Source organism: Lissotriton vulgaris, unplaced genomic scaffold, assembly GCF_964263255.1.
Source record: "Lissotriton vulgaris unplaced genomic scaffold, aLisVul1.2 SCAFFOLD_2360, whole genome shotgun sequence".
NCBI classification, from domain to species: domain Eukaryota; kingdom Metazoa; phylum Chordata; class Amphibia; order Caudata; family Salamandridae; genus Lissotriton; species Lissotriton vulgaris.
This window is the reverse complement of record NW_028254721.1, coordinates 26,128-53,057: the sequence shown is the minus strand read 5'-3', so window position 1 is coordinate 53,057 and position 26,930 is coordinate 26,128. Positions and strand designations below refer to the sequence as shown.

The 26,930-nt window shown below is 47.6% G+C and overlaps 1 protein-coding gene across 1 annotated transcript in view; it reads left to right on the top strand.

Moving 5' to 3' along the window:
• LOC147659451 (putative RNA polymerase II subunit B1 CTD phosphatase RPAP2) overlaps positions 1 to 23,257 on the top strand; it is a 164,222-nt gene extending 140,965 nt beyond the window's left edge. Inside the window, exons 7-8 of the mRNA XM_086951747.1 lie at positions 3,626 to 3,661; positions 22,141 to 23,257. Of these exons, the coding sequence (XP_086807873.1) occupies positions 3,626 to 3,661; positions 22,141 to 23,257 (1,153 nt within the window). The remainder of the gene's footprint in view (positions 1 to 3,625; positions 3,662 to 22,140) is intronic.
• Positions 23,258 to 26,930: the final 3,673 nt, after the last annotated feature.

Sequence of the window (26,930 nt, the reverse complement as noted above, 5' to 3'; positions counted from 1 at the left end):
TCCCCTCTGTGCTGATGGGGAGTATCTCCCTGTTCCCCAGCCGTGGGTTACCGCCCTGCCCGGTGTACCCCGTATGCTGCTTATGACCACACACCTCCCCATTGGTGGCGCCTGTCCCCTTTGCTCTATCTGGGAACCTTCCTTGCTACCTATGACATATGCTCGCCCCTTACATAATCACTGACACTTCGCGACACCATACATGTTACCTCCTATAGCTTTGATTCTGTACCGCCAGATTTCTTGCTCTGTAACTGTTTAAGATGAGTGTGACCTTGCCTTTTTCTATTACCCTATTGGCTCGAGCCTTCACATCCGAGCGTGTCTCTAATGCCTCTGAGTTTGTTTGATTGTTGGGAAGTTTCATCAACCTAAAAACTAATAACTGAAAACACTGTTCTGCTGCAGTACATCCTCAAATGCCCAGCAATACCGGTCATGCTGCTACTGTCGCCTGATCCTATGTTACGCTGCCGGGCCTCCGGGATGCCGGCCACAAGGCTGTGTTCTATTTGATTGTCACGCTGCCAGCCTCCGGGTTGTAGGCACCAGAAGCTGTGTACTGTCTATCTTCCTATGCAATAAAGCAGTTTTGAACACCAAAAATGTTTTTTTTTGTTTTTAAAAAAAGGAGTAGACTGATCTTTATTTCGCAGCCTGCCTGTTACGTGGCTTCCCTTGTGCAAGCAAAGATCCAACTGGCACAAATCGATTCCAGACACTATAAGGCTCCAAATGAACACAAGACTTGGAATGCCTTATAGGCATAACACATTGCTCTTAGGATGTTGGACAAAAATAACTCATACCTGCTGGTCTTGCTTGACCTCTCAGGGGCATTCAAAACTGTTAATCATGATATCCTGATCCACATGCTGAAAGAAAATATGGGCTTTGAAGGGACAGTATCAGAAAGCACTAACTTTGTACTCTGGATCTAATGGAGGAATATGCTTGTATAACTCCTCATCACATCCTCTACTAACCACATTCAGTGTATATGTTGGAGAAATAGTGGAAGTGTGGAAATGTCAATGGGACTAAGGAGAAAAGTGTGAGACTGGATACCACCACTTTGCCTCCATCGGAATAGTCACCTAGAGAAAAATAGTATATCTCTAATAGTCTGCCATAAACAGTCTACATGTACCTTTAACAGTGAAAGGGTATACCGTATTGATATCTTTGTCTAATTAACAGTCTGTTTTCTTGGTGTAAAGCCAACCTTCCTCAAAAGGTAATTCAACCCGATCTAAGTATCTACTTGAGTGCTTACTAACCACATTTCCTACTAGCAATATGACTACCTCAAGCTTCAAAATATACACCTTCCTATTAATGACATTTCTGACTTGTCTCTAGTGCTTCTCGAAATAATACACGTTCATTAACTTTCTGTGAGCACTGTATTTAGCTATGTATGTATTGTTTACAAAACACCATTTATACCGTAATGGACAGTTCATATACATACATGTCATAATCAATGCTACTTTATGCAGGAATTAATCGTGTTCCTTCACAAAACTATTCAGAGTTCTAAAAGAATATAATTAATCCCCAAATCTTTGACTATAAAAGTCTATGTTCAAAATTAGTTCAAAGTTAATTTCCCAACTTGACTTCATTTCCGTAATACATCTATGTAATTCAAATGCCCTTCATCAAGTTCCCAAGGAAATAAGTGTACTTCTAAATAGGAATCACAAATTCACAAGCAAGGGCCCTAGCTGTAACCACATTGTAGCAGATTGCGCAGTAAGGACGCTGTGTAAAACTAGAAAAGTTTTTCCAGGTAAATCAAGATGGCTGCCTCCAGTGCCAAACATCATGAGAGTGAAAGGATTCTTTGAAGTTGTAGTTTCATAGCAAGGGGTCATCGCTTAGTGCATCTTCCACCGTTGTGAAGCCTTTCTCTAAGCTGCACCAACACTGTGTAAACAGTGCCAGCCTTTCTGCGTCTAAATAGACCCCATATGAGCGGGTCTGAAGTTTGATGACTCCAACCCCTCCAAGTCCGTATTGGCAAGCCATGTCTCAGGCTCTGCCTCTTAACTCAACCCTTGATTGGTTAAAATTTTAACGAGCTATTTGTACACAACAGAGGGTTCCCCGCGACTTTGCATTAGCCTCAGATCTACAAAACCATTCAGCTCCTGCTGATATCTCTCTTCTAGCTTTGAGTCTGTCTAACATTCAGTCACGTCCGATGGGAGAACCCCCCCAAAAAAGTTCCTTCTGCTTTCATCACAGGCTTCATCTAAGACCGTACGAGGGTGGGTAGATTCCTCCAATGTCCTGACTCATCTCATATTATCATCAAAAACTCCAAAGCTCTTAGATTTATTTTAATAGCAGACTCAATCTGCTTAAACATTTGCATTTCTTAGGTAAAAATATAAATCACTAGTTTTCTCTCTTTAGGGTTATCAAACTATTCATTTCTGAACAACAACTAAAAGAAGTCACTTAAGCTCTTGTCCTATCAAGACTAGTTTATGGAAAAGCAATCCTATCAGGACTCTAGTATCCATCAAAGCCTCCCTGCACACAACAGCCCACAGACCTCAAGAGCGTGTCTTGTTAACAGTATCACCCCTATTCTACAATCTTTGAATCAGCTTCCCGTTGAGGGTAGGTCTGCTGTTAAACTTGTCTTTATTGTCTATAATCGTTTACTCTCTGACCACTCCAATGATCTAACAACTAAACTGAAGCTCTCTGGCGCCTCTTGACAAATTTGCCTCTGACTCTCACCTACTTGAAACTCCTGCCTTCACCAAAAAACTATATTTGAACCAAACCTGTGGTTGCACAGCACTCCTAAAATATCTGGAACTCTGTACATTTTCAGTGTCTTAATCATGTTCTCTCTGGATGAGAACTATCCGAGGGCCTCACGATAAAGTCTGTTTGCATTTACATACATGCATGATGATATACACTGAAGAAAATTTTCTCTCAATGCATGGATTGAAAGCAAAGCCCAGGTCACATATGGCTGTGGAGTCCTGGTTGAAAGCCTATATCCCAGGAGGAGGAGTAGGCATAAGTAAGAGGGGAATGCTTGGTCACAGTTTCCCAAAGATTATCCTTATGTATTTTTACTTTTTAGACTTCCTTCATTATCATGTTTTAATGCCTGATGCTGTACTGAACGTTTGCAGATCTAAGCCACCAAATGCATCTCTGTCGCTGTATAAATGTGATATCTTAGTGCTGAAACTGTACATTATCCCTGTACACATTATTCGATCTTACTGTGCATTGTCCTAAATGCTCAACATGTTGTGCCTATATTACCTACGTTTAACTATATAATATCTCGCATGAAGCACTGTGATGGTTTTTGTACGAGCTATACAACAACCTGAAATAAATAACACTTACATGCTTTTGCATCATTGCTAAATATGAACGATAATATTACTTTCAATAACCCAAGACCAGCTTGCACATCTCCCATTTTTGTTGAAGTTGATAGGGAAGGGGCCATACTGTAGAGTAACTCTTGGAAAATAATGGTCCACCTTCAAATGTAGATATTGGATTTCTAGAGGAATTGTGGTGGTTTTTCTGGTTAAGAGTGTCTCTCTAATGTCCTTCCTGTATGTTTGTATTGCAGAGCTCCCAATTTCAAGCTGCTGAGAGAAGGGCAGAGGTAAGGTATTCTTTCTGCATTGACTGTCGCGCGACCACAATAGGCCCTGCTCTCTGATTTCCTGTGGTGATGCATACGCTTCATTGTCCTTGTTAAGCAAGAGCAAAGAGAGATTTTGGTTTGTTTGGATATGTACTCTTTCCCCTTCCAAAAACCTGTGTTTGATGTATGAGATTTACTGTACAGCTGCCCTCCATTGATGACTCAATTTAAGCTGTTGAAATCGGACACAATCACAATGTGTACTCCAGGCTTGTTTTGCTGCGGTTGTTATTTGTAAGTCGGCCAGTACTTATTAAATGTGTTGACAGCTGGCTGAAGTTTCCTTGGCATCGTTTATACTGTGCCAGCTATTCACACAAAAGCAGTCCAGATTATTTTTGACGTCATTGGACGTTGTTGTCCAATTGATAATTTTTCAGCCTCTTTCCACATTCCACCTGGTCATGTGTTGTTGCCGCGTACTTCTTTTTTGGTAGCCCGTACTATTTGATCCTACCTCTGGGCAGGAACACTAACCTCATATCTTACGGTTGGTGCCTTACAGAAAGGCATTGACACAGACCGGTTTAATTCTGTATCCGGCTGCCATGACCGTTCCTGTTGAAATACAAAATAATAAATAATGACGTCAAAATATGTTCCAGTGTTTGCAATAAACCCTTCGAAGGCCTTTTTTATGGGTAGTTGACAAAGCAAACTTAGACGTGTCAGGATCTTGAGTTAATCAATGAGTAAAATATTAAAGCTGAAATTTGAACGGTGTGTGTGTGTGTATATATATATATATATATATATATATATATATATATATATAGATATATATGTGTGTTAGTATATATATGTATATATATAATTATTTTGTTTATCAGTTTATACCTCCGCTCCTACGGGGAAACAGCCACTCCGAGATTTCAGGAACACAATTTGTGCAATGTGTCATTTAAATTCAGTTCGTGTAAAATATTTCTGGGTTGATAACATTTCATCTGGCATGGCTCGCTCTTGAACAGAAAAATCGGCACAATCCTGTTAATTTAGAAGGGTTCTTAATGTGAAATTGCAATACTGACAATGCATGTATATACGTGTGTGCTGTGCTAGCACTTTAAATGTGCTTTGCTGGAGAGTTTACTAGAGTTTTTTCTAAAGCGTAAATTGACTTGCGTAGATGGTGTTGAGCATTAGAACTTCGGCAGAAGAAATCAATAATGGAGAAAGATTATTTGTTTACATAATTATGGCTCTGTTTTCGTCCCAGGATGCAGAACCATATGCCACTTATTCAAGGAAAACGAGAAAGGGAGGGTATCATTGCGTTTTTCTGAGCTGGTGTGTAAAACTACATGGTACATTCACTCATTCTCCTCGGACACTCATTGATTTATTTATTGTAATGTATGAGCTCTTCCTATCCCGAAAAGGTGACAGGGCCGTGTTCTAGTATTCATTAGAAACAGAACTAAAACCAGTTAGAAATTTATCGGACAGAATAGAGCAATTTGTTGAATGAAAACCAAATAGAAAAAGAAAAAAACCATAGAGCTAGCTCAAAGCAGAATAAATATTAAACATAAATTATGGTAATCACTGTGATTCTAAAAGAAAATAAAGCCTTTTTGGACCGGAAATGAACAGACTATATAAGAACCAGCGAATCCCAAACCGATGAAGTAATCTCGAGGAAAATCATTTCATAACTGGGCATGAAAGTAGAAATACTAGCTAGATTGCTTAGTGTATCAGAACTGGAAATACCTTGTTTCATCAATGACTCACTTCCAAAGACCCTACTTACGTAGAGATTGCACGTTTGAACTTTGAATGTAATGTGCACCAATTTGAACTGAATTTGATATTTACAAGAGGAGTTAATCAAGACCGCGTGTCCAGTTTCTTTCCACCCATCACCAAGCATGGCTGCATTGAATTAGATCGGAGAGGGGTTAACTTTGAAGCAGGAAGACTTCGACTTTTCACTTTGTCCAGTCTGGAAATGACTTCAGATGGAATGACCATGAACATCACAAAAGGTTTAAGTGGTATTAGTGAGCCAAATAGTAATCACTAACAAGGCATCATGAGCTATGCTCCCGCTTCCCAAGCAGCTCGAAGATAGAGTTCTGGACAATTGTGGGGGCTATAGAGAGGTGGCCTAACTTTAAGGCATTAATCTGTGCATACGGGGGAACTTCTGGGCAGAAAAGAGGAGTGTAGTCCTAGACCTTCTTCATCCAGCCTACACATGACGTAATTCACCACCTGAAGAGTTACTGCCTCGGCTCCATAGGAAAATCAACAACCATAGGCAAAGCTCATCGTTTGCGCCTAAACCTTTGCCAATGTATTTTAGACCTATTGTACAGCGCCGCAAGCTGCTGTTCAACTTGACTTTAAGACGTTAACCCCTTCCAGGCTCATGACGAGCTGGGCTCGTCATGGTGTAGCCTCCTCAAACACTGATGACGAGCCCAGCTCGTCATGAACAATGGGTTTTTTAAAATCTCAGCATAGCTCCAGAATAACGCTAGCGCGCATGTGGTTAAGGAAATAAAGCGCTATGACGCGGCCAGCGTTGACTGAATCCGGATCGCGACCAGCGCCAGGACCCCTGGCCCACGAAGACCCCGAGCTACCCGCCTGACGTTCTCCGCCGCCACCCTCATCGCACTCAACACAGGCCGACTCCCTGAATGCCACCAAGCCACACCACGACGCACCCACGGACCCTTCAGCTGCCACGCCTGCAAATTCACCTGCATCCGGACCTGCCCCGCACCAGCACCCGCCAAGTCGAACACCACCAGCACCCACCTCAAGTGCATCCTGCTCAACACCCGCTCCGTCCACAGACACGCCATCGAACTCTGGAACCTCCTAGACGCCACAGCCCCAGACGTTGCCTTCCTCACAGAGACCTGGATGAACGCCTCTTCAGCTCCCGACATCGCCATCGCTATCCCAGAGGGCTACAAGATCGTCCGGAGGGACCGCAACGCCAACCAGATAGGAGGAGGCATCGCCATCATCCACAGGAACACCATCCGTCTCACGACCAGCACCGACAACACCCTGACCACCGCCGAACACCTGCATTTCCAGATCCACACCGACCCGAACACCACCCTCAGAGGCACCCTGATCTACCGACCCCCGGGACCACGCACACGATTCAGCGAGGACATCGCCGACTTCGTCAGCCCGCATGCCCTCCCCTCCGCCGACTACATCCTCCTGGGGGACCTCAACTTCCACCTGGAGAACAACAACGACCGCAACACCAGCACCCTGCTCGACAACCTCGCCAATCTTGGACTCAAGCAGCTGGTGTCCACCCCCACCCACCTCGCCGGACACACACTGGACGCAGTCTTCTCATCCTGCAAAGACATCGTCTTCAACCACGCCACCGGACTCCACTGGACGGACCACAGCTGCGTCCACTTCACCTTCAAGAGAACGACGACCCACCACCACCAGCAACAGGCCGCCCGCAGAAGCTGGAACAAGATCACAGCAGACCAGCTCCCCACCTCCCTGAGCCAGCACCCTCCTGCCAGCTCAGCGAACCCCAGCCAGGCCGCCGACAACCTCACAAAGTGGATCAGCAACTGCGCGGACGAACTCGCCCCGCTGAGGACCCCGCCCAACAGACCCGGCAGCAAGAAAGCCCCGTGGTTCACCGACGAACTCAAGAGCTCCAAGAAGAACTGTCGAGCCCTCGAGAAAGTCTGGAGAAGGGAACCTACACCGGACAACAGGACCACCTTCAAGCTGGCCACCCGGAAGCACCACCAGCTCATCCGCGCCGCCAAGAAAACTGCATTCAAGGACCGGCTGGACAACAACGCACACAACTGCAAGGAACTCTTCAACATCGTGAAAGAGCTCTCCAACCCCAGCGCAGGAAACAACGACATCACCCCATCGCAAGACCTCTGCAACTCCCTCGCTTCATACTTCCACAACAAGATCGCGGACATACACAACAGCTTCAACAACCAACCAACGCACACCAAGACCGAACAACCACCCCCCACCACCACCCTCCACGCCTGGACCCCGATCAGCACCGAAGACACCATCCGCACGATGAACTCCATCCACTCCGGATCACCGACCGACCCCTGCCCTCACCACGTCTTCAACAAGGCTGATGCTGTCATCGCACCCCACCTGCGAGACATCATCAACACATCCTTCGACACCGCCACCTTCCCCGAGAGCTGGAAGCACGCCGAACTCAGCGCTCTACTCAAGAAACCCACAGCGGACCCCACCGAACTCAAGAATTACCGCCCCATCTCGCTCCTCCCGTTTCCAGCCAAAGTCATCGAGAAGACCGTCAACAAGCAGATGGCCGCCTTCCTCGAGTCGAATGGATCCCTCGACCCCTCACAGTCCGGCTTCCGAGCCAATCACAGCACCGAGACCGCCCTCATCACCGCCACCGATGACATCCGAGCCCTGATGGACAACGGAGAAACAGCGGCCCTCATCCTCCTAGACCTCTCCGCGGCATTCGACACGGTCTGCCACCGCACCCTAGTACAGCGCCTCAGCAACGTCGGAATCCAGGACAAGGCGCTGGAATGGGTCATCTCCTTCCTCGACGGAAGAACACAGAGAGTCCGCCTACCACCGTACAAGTCAGAAGCCACCGAAGTCATCTGCGGCGTCCCTCAAGGATCCTCTCTGAGCCCCACCCTCTTCAACGTCTACATGAGCCCCCTCACGGCCATCGCACGCCAACACAACCTCAACATAATCTCCTACGCCGACGACACCCAGCTGATCCTCTCCCTGACCAACGACCCCGCCACCGCCAGAGCCAACCTGCACGAAGGGATGAAAGAGGTAGCCGAGTGGATGACGACCAGCCGCCTGAAACTGAACTCGGACAAGACGGAGGTCCTCATCCTGGGCCCCTCACCCTCCGCCTGGGACGACTCCTGGTGGCCTCCCGCCCTGGGCACCGCACCCAAACCGACAGACCATGCACGCAACCTGGGCTTCATCCTGGACTCCTCCCTCTCCATGACCAGGCAAGTCAACAACGTTTCCTCGGCGTGCTTCAACATCCTACGCATGCTACGGAAGATCTTCTGGTGGATCCCCACCGAGACCAGGAAGACCGTCACCCAGGCCCTCGTCACTAGCCGACTGGACTACGGCAACGCCCTCTACGCCGGTACCACCACGAAGCTCCAGAAGAGACTCCAGCGGATCCAGAACGCCTCAGCCAGACTCATCCTCGACATCCCACGAACCAGCCACATCTCCGGACACCTGAAAGACCTTCACTGGCTCCCCGTCAACAAAAGAATCACCTTCCGCCTCCTCACCCACGCACACAAAGCCCTACACGACCAAGGCCCGAGCTACCTCAACAGCCGAATCAACTTCTACGCTCCCAAACGCCACCTCCGATCAGCCAACCACGCCCTCGCCGCCGTCCCCCGCATCCGAAGAGCGACTACAGGAGGAAGGTCCTTCTCCTACCTGGCCGCCAAGACCTGGAACTCCCTCCCGACCGACCTGCGCCTGACCCAAGACCACCTCTCCTTCAGGAAGAAGCTGAAGACCTGGCTGTTCGAGCAGTAGCGGCACCCCCCCCCCCCCCCACCCCCAGCGCCTTGAGACCCTACGGGTATGTAGTGCGCTTTATAAATGTCTTTGATTGATTGATTGATTGGGGCGTTTTTAAAACCTTGTTGCAGAACAGCACACGCAGCTGTGCTATATGTTAAAAAATTAGGGGGGGGGCAACACCATGGCAACCCGTAAACTTGTCTCAGGGGCCTGTCCGCTGTAAAATATTTTCAGACAGTAGCATCACAGTGCATTAGTCCGTCAAATTGTTGCTAGTTAAAAGGGTCCTCTGATGCCATGTGACTGTACTGGCTGACACAAATTAGGTAAGTGTCGGCCAACAGTCACACGATAATACTGAGCTGGTGTAAACACGCCGGGGAGCAGTGGTTCCATCGTGAGCAAAGTTGAACAAGAGACTGTCATGTAGGAATTAATAATGATGACAATCGGCACGCGTGTTTTTCCATTCTGGCTATTTACTCCCCTACATTAGCAGAAGTGCGAGGAGAGAAATTGGAGTGGGTAGGGAAAGAGATGAAACAGGGGCGGGGCAAGTGGGAAGAACGGGACATTGGGATATGTAAAAGTAAAACAGAAAAGCTGCTGGGAGGGAGAGTTAAAAGCAAAACATACAAGGGCTGGGAGGGAGAAAACAAACCATACCTGAATCGCAGCGCGAGCAGTCGATGGGCAGTGAATAGACAGCGGCCGATTTTATGAATAGTAAATATATTATTGTATTGTGTTGCAACATTTTTGTAGCACATTTCTACCCCTAGCAGAGGCCTCGGGCGCTTTCGGTTGGTAAAGTCATCCTCCTTTTGCTGGGTGTGTTGGAAGGAATGTCGGTTGAGGAATCTACTCAGGGTGAGGTGTTTTGGTTTCATTGATGTGCAGTGGCATGTGGCAGCATCTTGCGTGTGTTGCAGTATGCCACAGGAGTAAGAGCGTTAGATCCACGCGCTGCCAGGACAAACAAGTAGATTCTTTCCACCTGTGGATATTGAAGTCTTTGACCACCTTTCTGAATTGTCTATGGATGTTGTTGACCCTTATTCTCTTTGGTACTTTCTTCCGGCGTTTCCACGTCTGAAGAGAGAAGGAGCTTCCACCTAATCATGTTTCTTAAAAGGGAAAACGACCAGAAGTGGTGCCATATTGGATCAGAGGTTTCTGTTTGACTGTACACTTAGATTTGTGACTGGAGGAAGATGGATGCTGCTCCACGCATCACCTGGGGTTCAATATGGAGTGTTTTGTAAGAGAATCTTATTACCCACCGCCAATGTAGAGCTTTAGGTGCACTGGTTATGTAATCGCGCCTGCTCAAGTTTAGAATGGTCTAGCTACTGCATTCACAATACTTTGTAGCTTACCTAATTGTGTTTTTGATAGTCCGATATAGAGGACATCTACATTTTCAAGCTGTGATGACCCTAGTTACTGTTTTTTAAAAATAAATTCATTATATTTTGATGGCTTTTTCGCAATATCTGATCTATTCACTAAACAGCATAACTGGCCTAGTAAGGCTATGCAGTCAATATAGTTGTAACTTGTTACATCGCAGCCAATTACATTAAATTTCAAGTCTAGTGTGCAATCGGCTGGCATAATGACTTGGCATTCAGAACTTAATTATAATCAACATAAAAATAATGTTATAGAACATAACATCTGCACCACCCCTTGGATCATCTGAGTTATGTTCATACATCTGTTCGAGTACCCTGCCCAATGCTGCAAAATATCTACGAATTGACCCAGCCGCCCAACATTGCTCGTATAGTATGTAAGTGTAAAATCATATGCCTTTCAATGTCAGGGTGTCCCAGCAGTGCGTTCTCCAGAGCCTAATTGTGTACAAGCTGCTCTGCTGCTCGCTCCACATCACTTTCAGGTGTGCCCGCTGGTGCTACCGGGTGTCTCTGCCAGGCCATGCGTAAGTCTGATAAGATTGCATCCCATGCCAATGCCAAAGGTTGCTTCCGTAACCCCAACTCATCTTTGTGGTGGAGTGCTATGCTTTCTGCTTGTGCCCAGCATAATAGGGATTGATGCAAGGCCTTCGCTGCCAGGGGGGGTGGGGGGTCAGGAGACTTCCAGTGGCGTGTGAGTAATCGTTTAGCCAAGTCTATATATCTAGACGTCACCTTATATTTTTTTGGCCTTTGGCATAGCCCTAGTACACACATTTCCCACGTCCAATCCAATGTGCGCTCTGCACTGAGCCAAACACCCGACGATCACTGCCCAATATGTGTGAATAGCTGGGCATGACCACAACATATGTATCAAGTCCGCCCCCGCCTCGCCACACCTTGCACAGTTGGCATCTGCATGGACAAAATATTTGTTTATTTTCCTCGGCATCAGGTAAGCCCTGTGTATTATATAAAATTGAATGAGCCTAAATCTAGCATTACGGGGGATCTGCCCGGGACTTTCAGGTATGCGTTCCCATTCCCGGGCTGTGGTGGGTCTCTGTAAATCTGTGTCCCAGTGGTTCGGTAAGGAAAGTAATTGCGGTGTTGTGTGGGTTCTAAGGGATTCTGCGAACAACCTGGTAAGGTGACGACCCGTCCCTAGCTCATGCAAATATTGTATGGTTAAATGAGTTGCAGGTTCCTGTGCCGCATTTCCCCACGTTGCGCTCGGCGCCTGTGTTATTGCTGCATGAAGTAAAAACTGGCCATGTGGCAGACCCAAGCTTTTAGCCGGGTCTTCAAAGGGGATGGGCTGCCCGTCATTATATAAATCGCCCAATGTAAGTATAACTGCTTCCTCCCAGTGTGTAAGTTCTGCACTTGATATCGCTTGTTGTCTCCTGGGAGTGCCTAGTATGGGTAATGACGGTGCGTATGGTGATATCATATGCGTGATGCGAAGACAGCGGCGATAACAAAGGTACGCCACTCGCACCAACAACTGCGTGGGCGTGTCGCCCTTTCTGCTGGGGTGTAATAACGTCACTATCTGTGGCTGAGTGTGTCCTGTAGTCTGTGTTACTGTGCCCTTAAGGTGACGTGCACTGAACCAGCGTGCCACCCACTGAAACTGTGCCCCCAAATAGTATGGCTCCATGTTGGGCAGCGAAAAGCCTCCTTGCGCAGTCAGCAGTACATTTTAGCAATCGCTTCTCTGATTCTCAACCCATGCCAGATAAATTGTTGCATGTCTGACTACAAAGCTCTAAACAGCGGTGGCCGGAGGTGGAGTGGTAAGTTCGTGAAGTGGTAGAGCAATTGTGGTATAGCCACCATTTTTAGCAGCACAATCCTACCCATGACTGCCAGTGGCAGGGTGCTCCAAAAGGTCATGTGTGCGGGTACACCTGTAATAGCATGCACCACGTTACCCTCCAGAAGATCCTGCTGGTCCCAGTCTATGTGGATCCTAAGATAGCAGAACCCCGTTAACTGCCGGCGTACCGCTGATTACCAATTGTGGATCCGGTGTAGTCTCCACAAAGGGGTCCACCCATGACTTGTCCCAACTCACTCTTAGTCCTGACACTGAGGCAAATTCAAGCAGCGTGGTCTCAATCCTCGCACATGAGTGACAAGCATCCCGAAGATATATCAACAAATCATCGGCATACAGCGAGACTGCATGCAAGGCATCTCCCAGAAGGATACCCCAGTCGTCTTGAGTGGCGCACAGTGCCTCCACCAATGGCTCGACAGCTAGCTCAAATAGTAATGTTGAGAGCAGTCAGCCCTGCCTTGTGCTGGGCTCAATAGGGACCTGCTCTGATATATGCAAACCTGTCTTAATCTTGGCTACTGGGCGGTTTTATAATAGTTCAACTAAGCCCAAGAAGTCATCCACAACGGCCCCCACAACGCTAAGGATGCCTGGCCTCCACCTTGGGGGTGCCCAGGAGTGGACTCCTCACAGGGAAAGCCAGGATGGGTTCCACAGCGGTATTCGTACAAGTGCCTTGAGACCCTTGCGGGTGAGTAGTGCGCTATACAAGTATCAATTTAAATCTCCTAGGACATATTTATGTAACACAGCAAATAAAAACTCCCATTCTAAGGTGACAAATGCCTTCTCCGGGTCTAAAACCAGACACCCAGCATGCGCCCAGTTGTCCCTTGAGTAATGCGCCACTTTAAAGAACCGGTGCATATTTAGTGACATGCTGTGGGCCAGCATAAAATCGTTCTGGTCCACGTGGACTAGCTGTGGCATCAATGGGGGCCAGCCTATTCGCCAAACTTTTTGCAAGCACCTTGTAGTCTCTTTTAAGTAGTGCTAGTGGTCGTTAAGACCCGATCAATTCCACATCTCTGTTAGGTTTGGGCAGGGACACTAGCAGGGATTCGCGAAGTGTTTCAGGCAATATGCCTGTTCCCGGCAATATGCCTGTTCCTGCGAATTTTGATATACTGAGAGGAGTCGCGGCGCTAGGGTCTGTTGGTATGCTTTGTAGTATTCGGCCGGATAACCCTCTGATCCCGGTGCTTTGCCCGTGGCCAGTGAGCGTATGACTTTGTGTACCTCCAGCAGCGCAAGTGGCTCATTTGGCTCATCTTTTTGACTCTGCTGTGATTGGACATAGGGTCATGGGAGTGAGGAAAGCGTCCATGTGTACTGGTACTGCACGGCGTGGTGACTGGTATACTTTGGTGTAGTGCGTGTTGAACTCACCATAGTTATCTCGCTGCGTAGTGAGTATCGGCCCGACTGCAGACCGCTACCTCAGAATCGGTACCTGTCCATGTTCTTGCCGGGTCATGTGTTCCAACAAACTGCCTGCAGTGTCCACTGCAGCATGAGCGTGCGTGGCGTGTGACGCATAGTTTAAACAACGCAGTCGCTCTAGTACCTCAGCATGTTGCCTACGCTGCTCTTCTATGGTTGACTGCACAGCGTCACCCTGAGCCAAGGCAGCCTCCAGCCTGGTCAGATCATCTTCAATGCTCTTGATCTCGCTGTCTAGTTGTTTCCTAATACACCAACTCAACCCCATACACTGCCCCCTGACTACTGCGTTGCCTGCATCCCATAGTACGCCCATGTCCGCAACTGGCCCTGCGTTACTCTCAAGACACACGAGTATTGCAGTGCCTACTGCCGCTCTGAACGGTGTATCCTCCAGTGCCAGAGGTTGGAGCCTCCATAAGTGGTTGATGGGACCTCTGTCTGGCCCCTGTAGTGTCATAATGTGTGGGTTATGATCTGAGTGTGTTTTTCCAAAGTAACCCATGCTGAGGCACTGTGCTAACAACGGCGCACTTGGGACAAAAAAGTCAATACGCACATGTAGCCCGTGTGGCTGTGAGTAATATGAGTATAATTGTGCCTGTGGATTGAGGGTTCTCCACACATCTGTCAGATCCCAGTGGTGTAGCCATTCCCTCAGATTCCTAGCGTTCGATGTTGCTGCGGTTTGTGGAAGCGGGGGAATGGCCTGTTAAGCATTGTGTCTAAGACCGAAGGAAAATCACCCCCCAGTAACCAGCGGACTTCACACCAGCGCGAAAGGAGGTCTGTCAGCCTGGGCCAGAATGCGCCCAGCTCCATGTTTGGGGCATATATGGAACCTAACACTACATGTTGCCCATTAAGGTGACCTTTTGTGAGTACATATCTGCCGTGCATCTGTTTCAACCTCTTCCGGCTAAAAATGGGTACCCGGACGAACCCATATTAGCGCCCCTCTGGCATAGGCTGAATAGCCTGTGGCCAATATTTGGTCTTTCCACCTCTGTTGTAATCTACGGATTTCTGGTTGCGAGAAATGTGTTTCTTGCAGAAACGCCATGTGAGCTGCATGTCGTTTAAGATATCGGCAGCAGAAGGTAGATTTGGAATCACCAATGTTTCGGCAATCACACACAGAAAGACCAACGAATCCCAAATGATGGCAAAAGGTAATTTATTTCCGAGAGAGGTACAGCAGCGTGGCAGACGACGCGTTTCGGGCAGTTGCCCTTGTTCCCGTTTAAGATATACGTATATTTCATATCTGCCGGCTGGTGTGTGGATACCCCTGACGTTCCAGTTAACTACTTATGTGGGCGGCATGTAATACGACTAGAAGGTGGAGTGCCACAGTGTCGGCTTGCTACACAAAAGGTGAGATGACCACATGTCCAGCACCGTGTGTTTGCAGTTCATAACTGTGAGATCCATGGGTGTGTGAGTGCAGTAACACTAACTAGTGGTATGAATAAATGCCTTTGGAGACAAAACTGGGAAAGAGCAGAAAGACAACATGTGTCCACCCAAACAGTTAACCATGCCATATGGTAACTCACTGCTATCATCGCCGCTTTGGTCCTATTAGGAGGAGGGGGTGGGTGCAAAACCTGTGATGTACGGGCTGTGTGAGCCTGGGCCCACCTTGCTCGGTTGTGTGCGTGCACTATACCATGCTGTGTGCTATTTGGAAGTGGCTTTCAGCTTAAGGTGAATGTGTGCCAGTGTCTGCTCATCTACACAGTGCCATCCCAAATGTATGTTAGCAGGCTACGTGTGCATGAAGCGCAGTCAGCATGCATGCAAGCACTTCTACAATCTTATACTTGCGTGTCCATAGGCCATAGTGAACCGCTACGTTAGGTCATTTGCAGTCTGAGGTGTCACAACTGGGAGGGACTACGAGTCCTCATGGACTGGCCACACAGCCTACGAGCTGTCGTCACTCAGAGATTAGTTCAGAGCAGGCATCCGCGTCCCTGCTGTTCTTTCACTCTCGTAAATCCGCCACTGCTTGCAGCGCATATCTTCTTTCTTGGAGGACCTGCTTTCGGTTGGGATCACCGGCCGACAGCACTGGTGATTCTGTTGTTCGTGTCCTACATCTGCTGCGACGGCCCCTGTGCACATTCGCCCGCGACTCCGTATTACTGCGCCTCTGGCTCAGGGAGGTGTGATGACCTTGGTTTCGAGCTAGTCCAATGCACCGTTTGCTGTGTTAAAGAAATGCGTAGCCCCATCCACGACCACTTGCAGTCGGGCCGGATATATAGGAAAGTATTTCAAGTTCATATCTCGCATACGCTTCTTAACTGTAAGGAAGGCACTCCACTGCCTCTGTACTCCTAGTGCGTAGTCCGGGAAGAAAAGAACTTGCGAGTTGCCCACCCTGACCACTTTTATCTTCATAGCCTCTCGGAGTATCTCATCTCTGTCCTTGAAATTCATAAGTCGAAACCAGAAAGGTCGAGGACCTGCTCCCGGTGGTGGGCGTGTCCATGGCACGCTGTGTGCTCTCTCCACAGCGAAGAAAGCAGAGAGCGTGCCCGCCGGTAGTAGAGACTGTATCCAAGCTTCGGTGTATGCTACTGCATCTCCACCCTCTGTGCGCTCCGGGAGTCCCACCACGCGCACATTCTTTCTGCGGGATCGGCCTTCCGCATCATCCATCCTGCATTCCAGGAAATGCAGTCTGGAGGCGAGATTTCGAACCTCCGTGAACATTTCTTTGGCTACTTGGGCAATCTCGTTTACTTACGCAGTTAATTTGGTAACCTGTCAGTTGTCTGTGATCAGCATGAAGGAGCGTGAAGTCCGCTGTGACTTTATCTATTTGACCTTCAAGGGGTGTGCGGGTCTCGGTCAACGCCTCACTGATTTGTGTCACTGCTTGGAGTACAGAGTCTAACTTTGTTTCCAAACTGGAGGTTCTAGAGGCACCCGACATCTCAGACTCTTGATCAGATTGAATCGGGCCTGTCACTGGTCGAGTGGCTTCTGCACCAGTGTCTGTATGTTGTTTACCCATCTTATTGGAGTTACAACGTAATTGTGGTCAGAGGTGAGTCCGTACACTGCGGGTCTCCATATCTGACAGTGCCCCCGGATAGCCCCACAGGTACGATTCAGTGGGCAATCATATGGAAAGTGCATAGCTATTGCTGGCATGTTGAATCCACTGCTGCCTGTACACTTGCTCTGAGTGTCCTCCATGTCTAGTCTACTTGATGCAACTCTGCGCGTTACTGTGCCCATGTCCAATGCTGGTACTCCTTTGTGTTCCGATGCTGCTCTACATGGTATTGGCGGGGTTCGCATCCGGGCTGTTCCACTTTCCTGTCGGGTTCCTCCAGGTGCCTGCAAGCGTGCCCTAGGCCTCTCCTAATCTAAGTCCAACTCTCTGCCTCGCCGCTACAGCCATGCCTAATACAGATCAGGCATCGGAGCCACACCATTTCAGTGGTTGTGCAGCTCTCTCCAGGGCTCTTGGGCTTCAGTGCATCTACTTGAGCATGTCCCATTACCGCCTCGCCCACCACCACAGGCTGTTTGGTGTCTTCTGTGGGCCCAGCGCTGCTGTGCATGTGCGACCCCCCCAGTCTCTCCAAAGTGCAACGCAGTACCAGCTTGCAATTAGGCCTCGGGTTCTCCCACCAATCCAGCGTGTGTACACTGAGTGACAAGGTCAAGCAGGGGACCCTCCACTCACCTTAATAAGCAGTAGGCAGCCGGACAGTAGGCAGTCTTTACCTCCTTGCAGTGTTGCAAGCACTTGAACCCTTCTCCTCAGTCCCCTGCCCGCGTCTGCTAGTGCGGTGCGCAGTTCGGTCTAGGTTCATGCCACTCTTCGGGCCCATGCCTGTCCTTCCGGCTCATCCGTTCATGATCCGTGCAGCCGTCCATGTGCCTAGGTATAAAGCACGTCCCCGTGCCTACTTGCCAGTCTTGATGTCAAGGCTCTTCTGTGTATGGATGTCCACGCGGGCCCCGCTGTCCTACGATATACCGCTTTGGTGCTAAGGCAATATTCTCTTAAGGGGGTACCGGCTCGAGGAGCTCCCGGGAGTGCCCTGCAAGTCCCACCAACAGCGGCCCCCGGAGTCACTGCCCACGCAGCAAGTGTCCACACCTCGTCTCCACTGCAGTGGGTCACAGAGCAGGGCTAAGCGAGTGCTACAGCAATCTCGCGGCCTACCGTGCCATCCCCGATCTTGCCTGGCTCATTGCACTGCTCCCGGTTCTGCAGTCGATGATGGGCCCCGAAACGCACCGTCGGGAGGCGGTAAAGAGAGAAAGGAGAGGGTGGGGGAAATCAGCACCGCTCCACACTTTGTTTGAGTCCCAAACTTGCATTTCCTTCTGCGACTTCTGTGCTGGAGCAGTGTCTCATTCGGACTGGGTCACCGCCACTCCGCGGGGGCCTTGCTCCGTCTTCGACTCCCGCAACAGTGAGCACCGGGCCGACAGTGTAGCATCAACACTGTGCCCAAGGTTTAATGGCAGTCTGCTCCTGGCACCATATGGGCACAACACACACTGGCGCGCTGCTGTACCGCTGCCAAGGGACGCCCAGCCCGGTCACAGTCTCTGTGTTGGTGCATCTCACAGTATCGCTCAACTCCCTGCGTAGGTGCCCGTATCTCGGCACAAACGGGCCCCAGCACCTCCAGACTTGCTGCGCTCCTTTGCAGTGGAACCCTGGGTCCAGCGGGCTGGTTTTGGCAGCACGATGGCACTGCTGTGCACAGGATGATTACAGGATTATCGGGCCCTGGGACGGAGCCTCTCTAGAGTGCGTTTGCCATCTTGGCTGGCTGGCCACGCCCTCATGACACTAGTTACTGTTGATGACGGGATGCTGTGTCATAGGCTTAGGAAATAGAGGATGTGTTATAATATTCTCATTGTGAAGAAGGCCTTTCTATTGGCTTCAATAAGTTGGCTCTTGCAGCTTTCGATTGGAGTTAATGACCATGCTGAGGTTTTTCCCCGCCTTTGATGTCGTCGATGGCTTTCCTAATCCAGGTGGACCCACGGATAGGGGTTAAAGTGCTGCCATCTGTTGCAAATGTGAATTTCTGCTTTTGCACAGTTAATTTCAAGGTTGTTATTTAGCATCCATTGTTCTGTTGATAAGACAGTCACCTAGGCCAGAGGTCATTGCCTCCGATCGTTTTGTAAGTTTTAAGATGATGTGAGTATCATCAGCATAGGCATGTGAGCTTTTATGACTTGACAAAGTCAAGCAGTGGAGACAGATATGCATTGAACAAGAGTGGTACAATTGTAGATAATTGTGTAACTCCTACCTTCAAGGTTACTGACACCAAGCAGAATGGGGAAAATTGTATGATTTTGGGTGTCTGTCAGTGAGGTAGTTTTTTTTCAATTGAAGGTAATACCTCCAAAGCGGATGCTGTTTAGCGTCTGTAATAGTATTGATTGTTGACTAAGTTGATTGAGTTGAGTGCCCCTGATAAGTCATGTGGTAGTAGGACTTCAAATTAATTTGTATGTGTACAGTTCTTGAGTTCACCCCAGATGGAGATTAATGCTGATTCCATGATTCTTCCTGATATAAAACCGGTCTGTCTCTTAGAGAGGAGTTTGCGTTTGTCAGTGAAGCCTGAGATTTGCAAAAATGTCACCTTTATATTGAACATACTTAAGAAGAGACCTTAGGATGTCGGTCTGTAGAATGTTACCTCTGACTGAGCTAGTCCCTGTTTCTTTTGTATAGAGTTTATTTAGGATAGTTTTAGTTCTTCAGGAATTTTCCTGCTTATAAGTTTGAATTGTATATTGGACTGGCCGGTATGGCAGCAGAGGTTTCATCAAGAATGGTTTTGTATACTTATGTGAAAGGGTTCACAGGAGATACAGCAAAGTTTATAGGTTTGATTAAATCATTAGTTTCCCTTACCGTCAAGGGGTTGGAGAGGCGCAATGTGGGCCGTGTGTTGGTGAGGGCAGCATGCTCCATTTCTGTGTACCCATCAACAAATTTGACTGCTTTGTATTAGATTGGAGAGGGGTCACGTTGGAAGCAGGAAGACCAGGACATATTTTTTCATCCAGTCTAGTAATGACCTAGACAGGGGTGACAGTGAAAAATTACTTATGGTTTGATTTGTTATAAAGTAGCCAATTAGTAATTACAAACTGGGCAGTATGAGCCATGCTCCAAGCTTGAGCTCTGGAGAACTCTAGAGGACATAGGGAGTTGATCAACCCTCGAGGTATCCCTCTATGCACAGGATCGAGGAGAGCCAGTTCAAGATAATTTCACCAATCCCAGGTGAGCAAGTAAGGTGGACAGGAACACCTAATGATTCATCTTGTCAGCAGACAGGCTTACTCTCTCCCAGCACATAACATCATTCACCAGCTGAAGCGGTACTGTGTCCGCACCGTAGCTTCAATGAACATATTACCAAAGTGAGCATTGAATATTGGACGTGATTGATGAAGTCCCAGTTTCGTTAGTCGCATAGATTTGATGTAGGGTGTTTTAGTTCAGGAATGAATTGATGTTTACTCTCGCTGCTCTAGCTGCAGGGGATTCTTGAAGAATGATTTTGTTTACTTATCAGGGTTAGAGGTCCGGAGTAGATCCTGCTAGGTCTATAGACTTGCTAAAATCTTTGTTTTGATTTACATTTAAGGCTGGAAGAGGCCCAGTCAGGGCCGTGATTTGGTTTGATTAGTTGATGGAAGTCCAGTGATTAAAAGTGTGGAAGTAGGCTAGATGTGTGATGTAGTGATGGTTGGTGTTGAGATATCTTGCGATGCAGAGTTTGGATGGTTGATAGTATTTGCCGATATACTGTGTATGAGACAATATGCGTGTGCTGTTTGTGAGAGGTGGTCAGCAGATGAGGAGAAAAGAGGATTTTAAAGATAAAGAAGTAGAGCAGAAAACAAATAGTGATTTGCGTTCAGGAACTCAAAATCCCCCCCCCCCCCCCCCCCCCCCCCCCATGGTAGAGTATTAATCTTGTTGATCGAGCAACTGGGGGGCGGCGATGGAGCAATAGAATTCTTGAAGTGCTTGATTATCAAAAATAGCTCCCACTGTGATTCAAAGCCTCCGAAGTCTGACATTGACAAATTAGAGGCCTCTAACTGCTTCAGATGCTTTTTATAACCTGCGATTTTAACTTTGTGATCAACCAAAAGAGCATCATCAAGGGTTTAAATGACGTTTTTTCACAATGGTGAATATGTTTGTGCAGCTCAATTACAACAGTTGAGTATCATGAAGATGAATGTGGTTTACATGGGCACCTATTAATACTGAAGGAGCATCATCCCTGATTGCAAAATGCAGCACTACAATATAGCAGCAATCATATGTTATAGGGAGACATTTTATTAACATTAAGAGAAATAGAAAGGCTTTACTGAAAGGTGGATGAAACGTTTCTAAAAATCTTTTTCGAACCACAGCAATCTAGTTTTTCTTTTAACATCAAACAGGAATGATGGTGCTAGTAGACATGATGAAAGAGTAATACATCTAGCTGAATTTGATAGGTGGGGAACAGAATCAGGACTGCAGTCAATAATCAGATGCAGGTTGTTACCAAATGTTTCTGTCTGGAACAGTTTGATGAAGCAGGTTTACAATTCATTCAGAGCCTTCAGGAGTGTGTTAGATTAATTGTTCCAGCGCAGGTTCCAATCACCAACAACTTTCCATTTGGAATAGTTGTCCAGATCAAAGTAATAAAAAAGATCTGCTTGAAGAGGGAGCGGTATGTAAAGTACATAACAAAGGACAGCGGTGCAAGGTGAAACAGCAAAAAACATTAGTTTGGCAGTGGAAGATACCGAGAGAAAGTCAAACAACACGCCAACACTGAATGAAATGTAACTGACTTACCTCCACTGACAGCATCGTTTAATCAGATCTTCAAATCCCAAACCCGAGCTGGGGGTCAAAAATCGAGCATGGTGGTAGAAGTAGATTGTAACCTTCACACACTAGTAAAGAGTGACTCAAGGCCCAGGAGATGAGCTAGACATAGTTATATATGTTACAGCAGATCTGTGGTAATCCACACACAGTCAAATTATGTACAAAGTGCACCTCATACTTTTCGTTACCTGTAATATTTTAATAACCAACTTTTCTACTTTTTAATCGAAATTATTTTATTTTTTTATTTCAGTGGTCAATCTGGATTAGAGGTTAAATTATTGGATAAACCCCTTAACCCAGCCGATATTGAAAATCCTGATTTAGTAGCAAGTCAGAGCGAACCCAGTGGCTCAGACTCTGAAAGTGATGGTAGCGCTGCCCCTGACCAGGAATTTGTTTCAGCGCTTGTCCCTGGAAAGCAAGCTAGTACAACAAACCTAGAGCAACAGTTCCGTGGCATCACCATATCACATAAGAGACCGTCTCGGAAAGTGAACACCGGAGTAAATGACCTAGAAAAGAAGGTGCTCAAAGTTGCAGAAGAACTGGATAAATGCAGTCTAGGAGAACAGAAAGACCAAGGAAACTCTGAACAAGAGTGGAAAAGCAATGTAGAGGACACAAACCAATCAAACTGTGAAAAAATTAACAAAAGCAATGTTGAGGAACTGAAGCAAAAGAACTCTGAACAAGTGTGCAACAGTATAGTAGGTGAACAGACACAAATACATCCTTCTAGTTGTGAACAGGAACTCACCTCTGTTGCTGCAGATGATCATGCACCAAGGCCGTCAGTGATTAAAAACACCCCTGATGATAATTGTTTAGGTTCTCAAGTAACATCGCAAGGAGTAAGCAAAAAAGGTGCTGAGCAACTTAGGAGACTACTTAATAAATCGAAGCAGCAACTCAAACCTGTCTTGCCTTTGCATGTTGATCCTGTTGCTGCTAAACAAACCATGTTAGAACCACTGTTGCAAACTCTAATGGAGTGGAAGACAGATGAAACATTGACATTTCTGTATGGCTCCACCTGTACTGCCCCAGATCCTCCTGTGGTCATCGAGGGTAAAACCGAGGAGCTTGACGAGGATGACTTGGACCTTGATGCAGCTAACCCTGCCCACTCTGAAGACCTTTCCCATTCCGTGTGCCGTAACAGTTTAGATGAATCTTTGCCCTTCAAGAAGTCAGAAACTGCAGTGAAGCAGCTGCCCAGCTATGAAAAACTGAAAGAAGAAACTGAATTCCTAGACCTTCGGGTTCGAGAGTATTTGAAAGGAAAATATATTTTGCCAGAAGAAGTAGACCATCTAGAAGGCGAAGGTGTTGATCTGATGCCTGAATATGAAGTAAGTATGAGTTAAAAAGCAAACCTGTTGGTAAATTACTGTTTGAGTCCTTGACCGTAGATGTAAGGCATTAGGTCTAGTCTAGTTTGTCTGGCTACTGTGCTTGGGCATCCCAAGATAAACTAGGTGGTTTGTAAAAAAAATACATTTGCACACCAGCAGCCCCCTATAGTATAACTGCAATACTGTGTACCTGACAGTTGTTTTACTGTCCATGGTGCATGGCAAATCTCTATATGTTGCAGCCTCATCACTTAAAGGCCTACATAGATGTTGTCTTCTTTCTCTGTGTTCTGTGCTGTTCCGTAGTTGATATACTTAGTTTTAAGCTCTGCATATTGTCATTGTTATACTTAGGTGGATGGGGTTTTGTTTTTTAAAGTGATCCTCTCTATTCCGAAGTAGGTACTATGGAAAATCAACAATTGTGTCCCCACTTTGGGGGATTGAAAAAAAAGGAGGTGGTGCAGGGAATGTCTTGGAGGAGGAGTAGGGTTCAAAAGTAAGTAGTTTTTATGTGAAGCCATGTCTGTGGCTGTGCCACATATGAACCCTATATTGATCTGAACCACCTATATGGGAGCTGTTCCTTCTTGACCCTGGTCAAGCGGTTGCCGCACACATGGTGGCTAACTTGGAGAAGTTTATGACTTCACAACTACACAGTGGTCATGTTAATCCTTCATCATGCAGTCAAATGTTGCTACAGAGCATTTGGGGTCAGTGTAATGTTCTATGATACAAAGCTGGGGCATATATTTCTAGCAAATCACTAAAGGGAAAGAGGGAACTGGAGAGTTACGCGAATCCCCCCACGTAATAACTTCAATATCATAAGAGAGGTAACCTCAATGCAAAGAAAGGGTACTTGGTATCTGGAGGGCAGAATTTGTTTAACGGGTTCTCACTCACATATTTCTATGTGGTTTGCTTCATCGTCAAAGCCTCACCTGGTGCATTTTTACAGTATCATGTGGGCTCAACTCCTCTTGTGGGTGGAGCACTTTGCTGTTACCTGCAGATTCAGTCAAGGGAACTGGAAGAAGGGAAATTAAAAATGCCTCTGGTTGCTCATTTGTGAAATCTTAATTTTAAAATGGAGAGCATCCTTTGCACCAATGAAAACATGACTCGGGCATCTATGGAGAACTGGGGGTGGGAAAGCCATTAAGCACTCCATAGACTTCACAAACCAGCAACCTTAGGCATTTATAATTTCCCTTCTTCCGGTCCCCTTGACTGAATCTACAGGTAACAACAAAGAGCTCGCCCCACAAGAGAGGTTGACCCTCCTGGTACTGTAAAAACGTCCCACTTGAGGCACCCATGATGAAGTTTGCCACATAGAAAGATGTGAGTGAGAGTTTGTTAAAGAACAGCACCTCTGCGCTCCAGATAGAGAGTATCTTTCTTTGTATTGAAGTTACCGCTCTTGTGATATTGCATATGTTTCCAGGGCAGTTTTGTAGTGTTGTTGATGAAGATGCTCACAGAACGTTCGTTCATAGGTCCCCATCCGGTGTAATCATTCAATTTCCCCAAGTAAGAGCATGTTGAACCCCACCAGAATCTGCTCAACCATTTAGTGCTAGCATCTTCGTCTTGATTTTATTTTCAATGTTTGTGACGTCCGCTCGCTTCCGGAATCTTGTTTTAGCTTTTAGATTTTTACACTCTGTACTCATTTTTTTATTTTTTTTTAATTTGTTTTTATTGCAGATTTACAAGCACGACATCGAAACAGGTCACCCAACTCCGTCATGTTATTGCATAACACATCCACTTGCCGTTAAGATTGTACACAGCCATTCAGCCCACATCCCTGAGGCTGGGCGGCGCAACAACTCCTTCCTGCAATCCATCATATTAAACATCTCAGAGTTGACTGGGTGTCAGCACAATTTAGTATCCGCTTTTTACCCCAAACTCCCCTCCCCCCCCCCCACTAGCCGTTGACCTAGTCGGTAATGCCCCCTGTGCGGGCAACCCCAGTGGTAGCAGTGCGCACTGGAGCGGGTCCGGTCCGTACCGCACTGCACTGCAGTGGATAGCTCTGATGACCTCCGACCGTAACTCACTGCTATTCCCAGGATGTTGCTCAAAGCCTCATACCCCGTGTTCACAACCCCCGAACACTCGCCACTGGCACTCCCCCTAACGTCCCCACGGCGTTCTAGTAACTCCCCTACAAAACCCCACCCTCCCAACTTGCTGCTGATACTGGTTACAACCGTCAATTGTGAAAGCAGGGTTCACTATTAGTCGGGTATTTGCAATCTACCATCCTGTCTCCATGTAACTCCTCGCTCCTAAAATGCCTATTCGTCGTCCTCAATCAGGTAGTCTCTCAAAGCCTGCACAACCACTTCCCAAGTCCTCGCCATCTCTAAGCACTTCTCGTTGTCCATCCTAGTAGCCTGCCGCATTCTGACCACACTTTCACAACTGGCCCACTCCAGCAATTCATTCGTCCATCTCCGCATTGACGGTCCCTCCCTAGATTTCCAGTGCCATCTAATTTCTCTCTGGGCCAGTAGAAGTCCCAGATCAATAAACTTACTCGTAACCTTAGTCTTTGCTGTGTGGGGGAACCAGAGCAGCAAGCACGTTGCCATATCGAATTCCACCTCTCGATCTGTAACTGCATTCAGCAGCTCTCCCACCTCGGGCCAATAATCCCCCAACTTTGGGCACCCCCACAACATGTGATCCAGCTCGACCTCCGATGCCAGACACCTTGGGCAGACTGCACCCTGCACCTGAAAGTGTCTCCCGAGTTTCCCCGGGGTCAGATAGGCTCTATGTAGTATGAAGAAGTGTATCTGTTGGAAGCGGGCGTTCCTGCTACCCTTCCATGTCCGTTTCAATATGTGACCCCAGACTGTATCCGGTATGGGTTTTCCTATGCTCTCCTCCCACTTTGATTTCAACGTGTGCAATGGCTCCAGACCCTCGGTCAGCATTCGGGAGTGAAGGCAGGTCACTGCTTTAACTGTGCCCGCAGCCATCACCACGTACTGACAGGCCATTGTTACCTCCGGTTCTGCCAGCCCTCCTTTCCAGTGCTTTTGAATCGCTGCAACTACCGCTGCATGCAGGAGAAAGTGCCCCTCCGGGAGACCGAACTGATCACGTAATTCCCCAAAGGGAGCCATCTCCCCATCTACATAAAGGTCCCCCACCATCTGTAGTCCCAGCTCTTCCCAATCTAATAACGGAGACCAATCGCCCCCGTGCGGAAGTGCCGTCAGCATTCCAAGAGGGATCTCTGGAGCGTACGGCCTAACCACCTTCGCCCGTGCCAGACTCCTCTGCCAGCACAACCGAAGCGTCTTTTCCTCCATGGTTACGGCTCCCAATTCTAGCTTCTGCTGCATTACGATATCTGACAATACGTGCCGCTGAATACCTGTCCCCTGCAAGTGGTCCGGACCTCTGAATTCCCTAGCAACGCTTTGGGTCAATACCTGTAGCTGTGCGCCAGATAATATAGCTCGAAGTCCGGCACTGCCAGTCCCCCGTCCTGTTTAGGCCTGATCAGGGTGTCCAATGCCACCCTACGTCGCCCCTGTCCCCAAAGGAATCCTATGACCATTGACCTCAAGTCCTTAAAAATCCGCCGAGGAATCCAGACTGGTAGGGTACGGAAGTAGTATAGGAGCCGTGGCAGTGCCACCATCTTCAACAA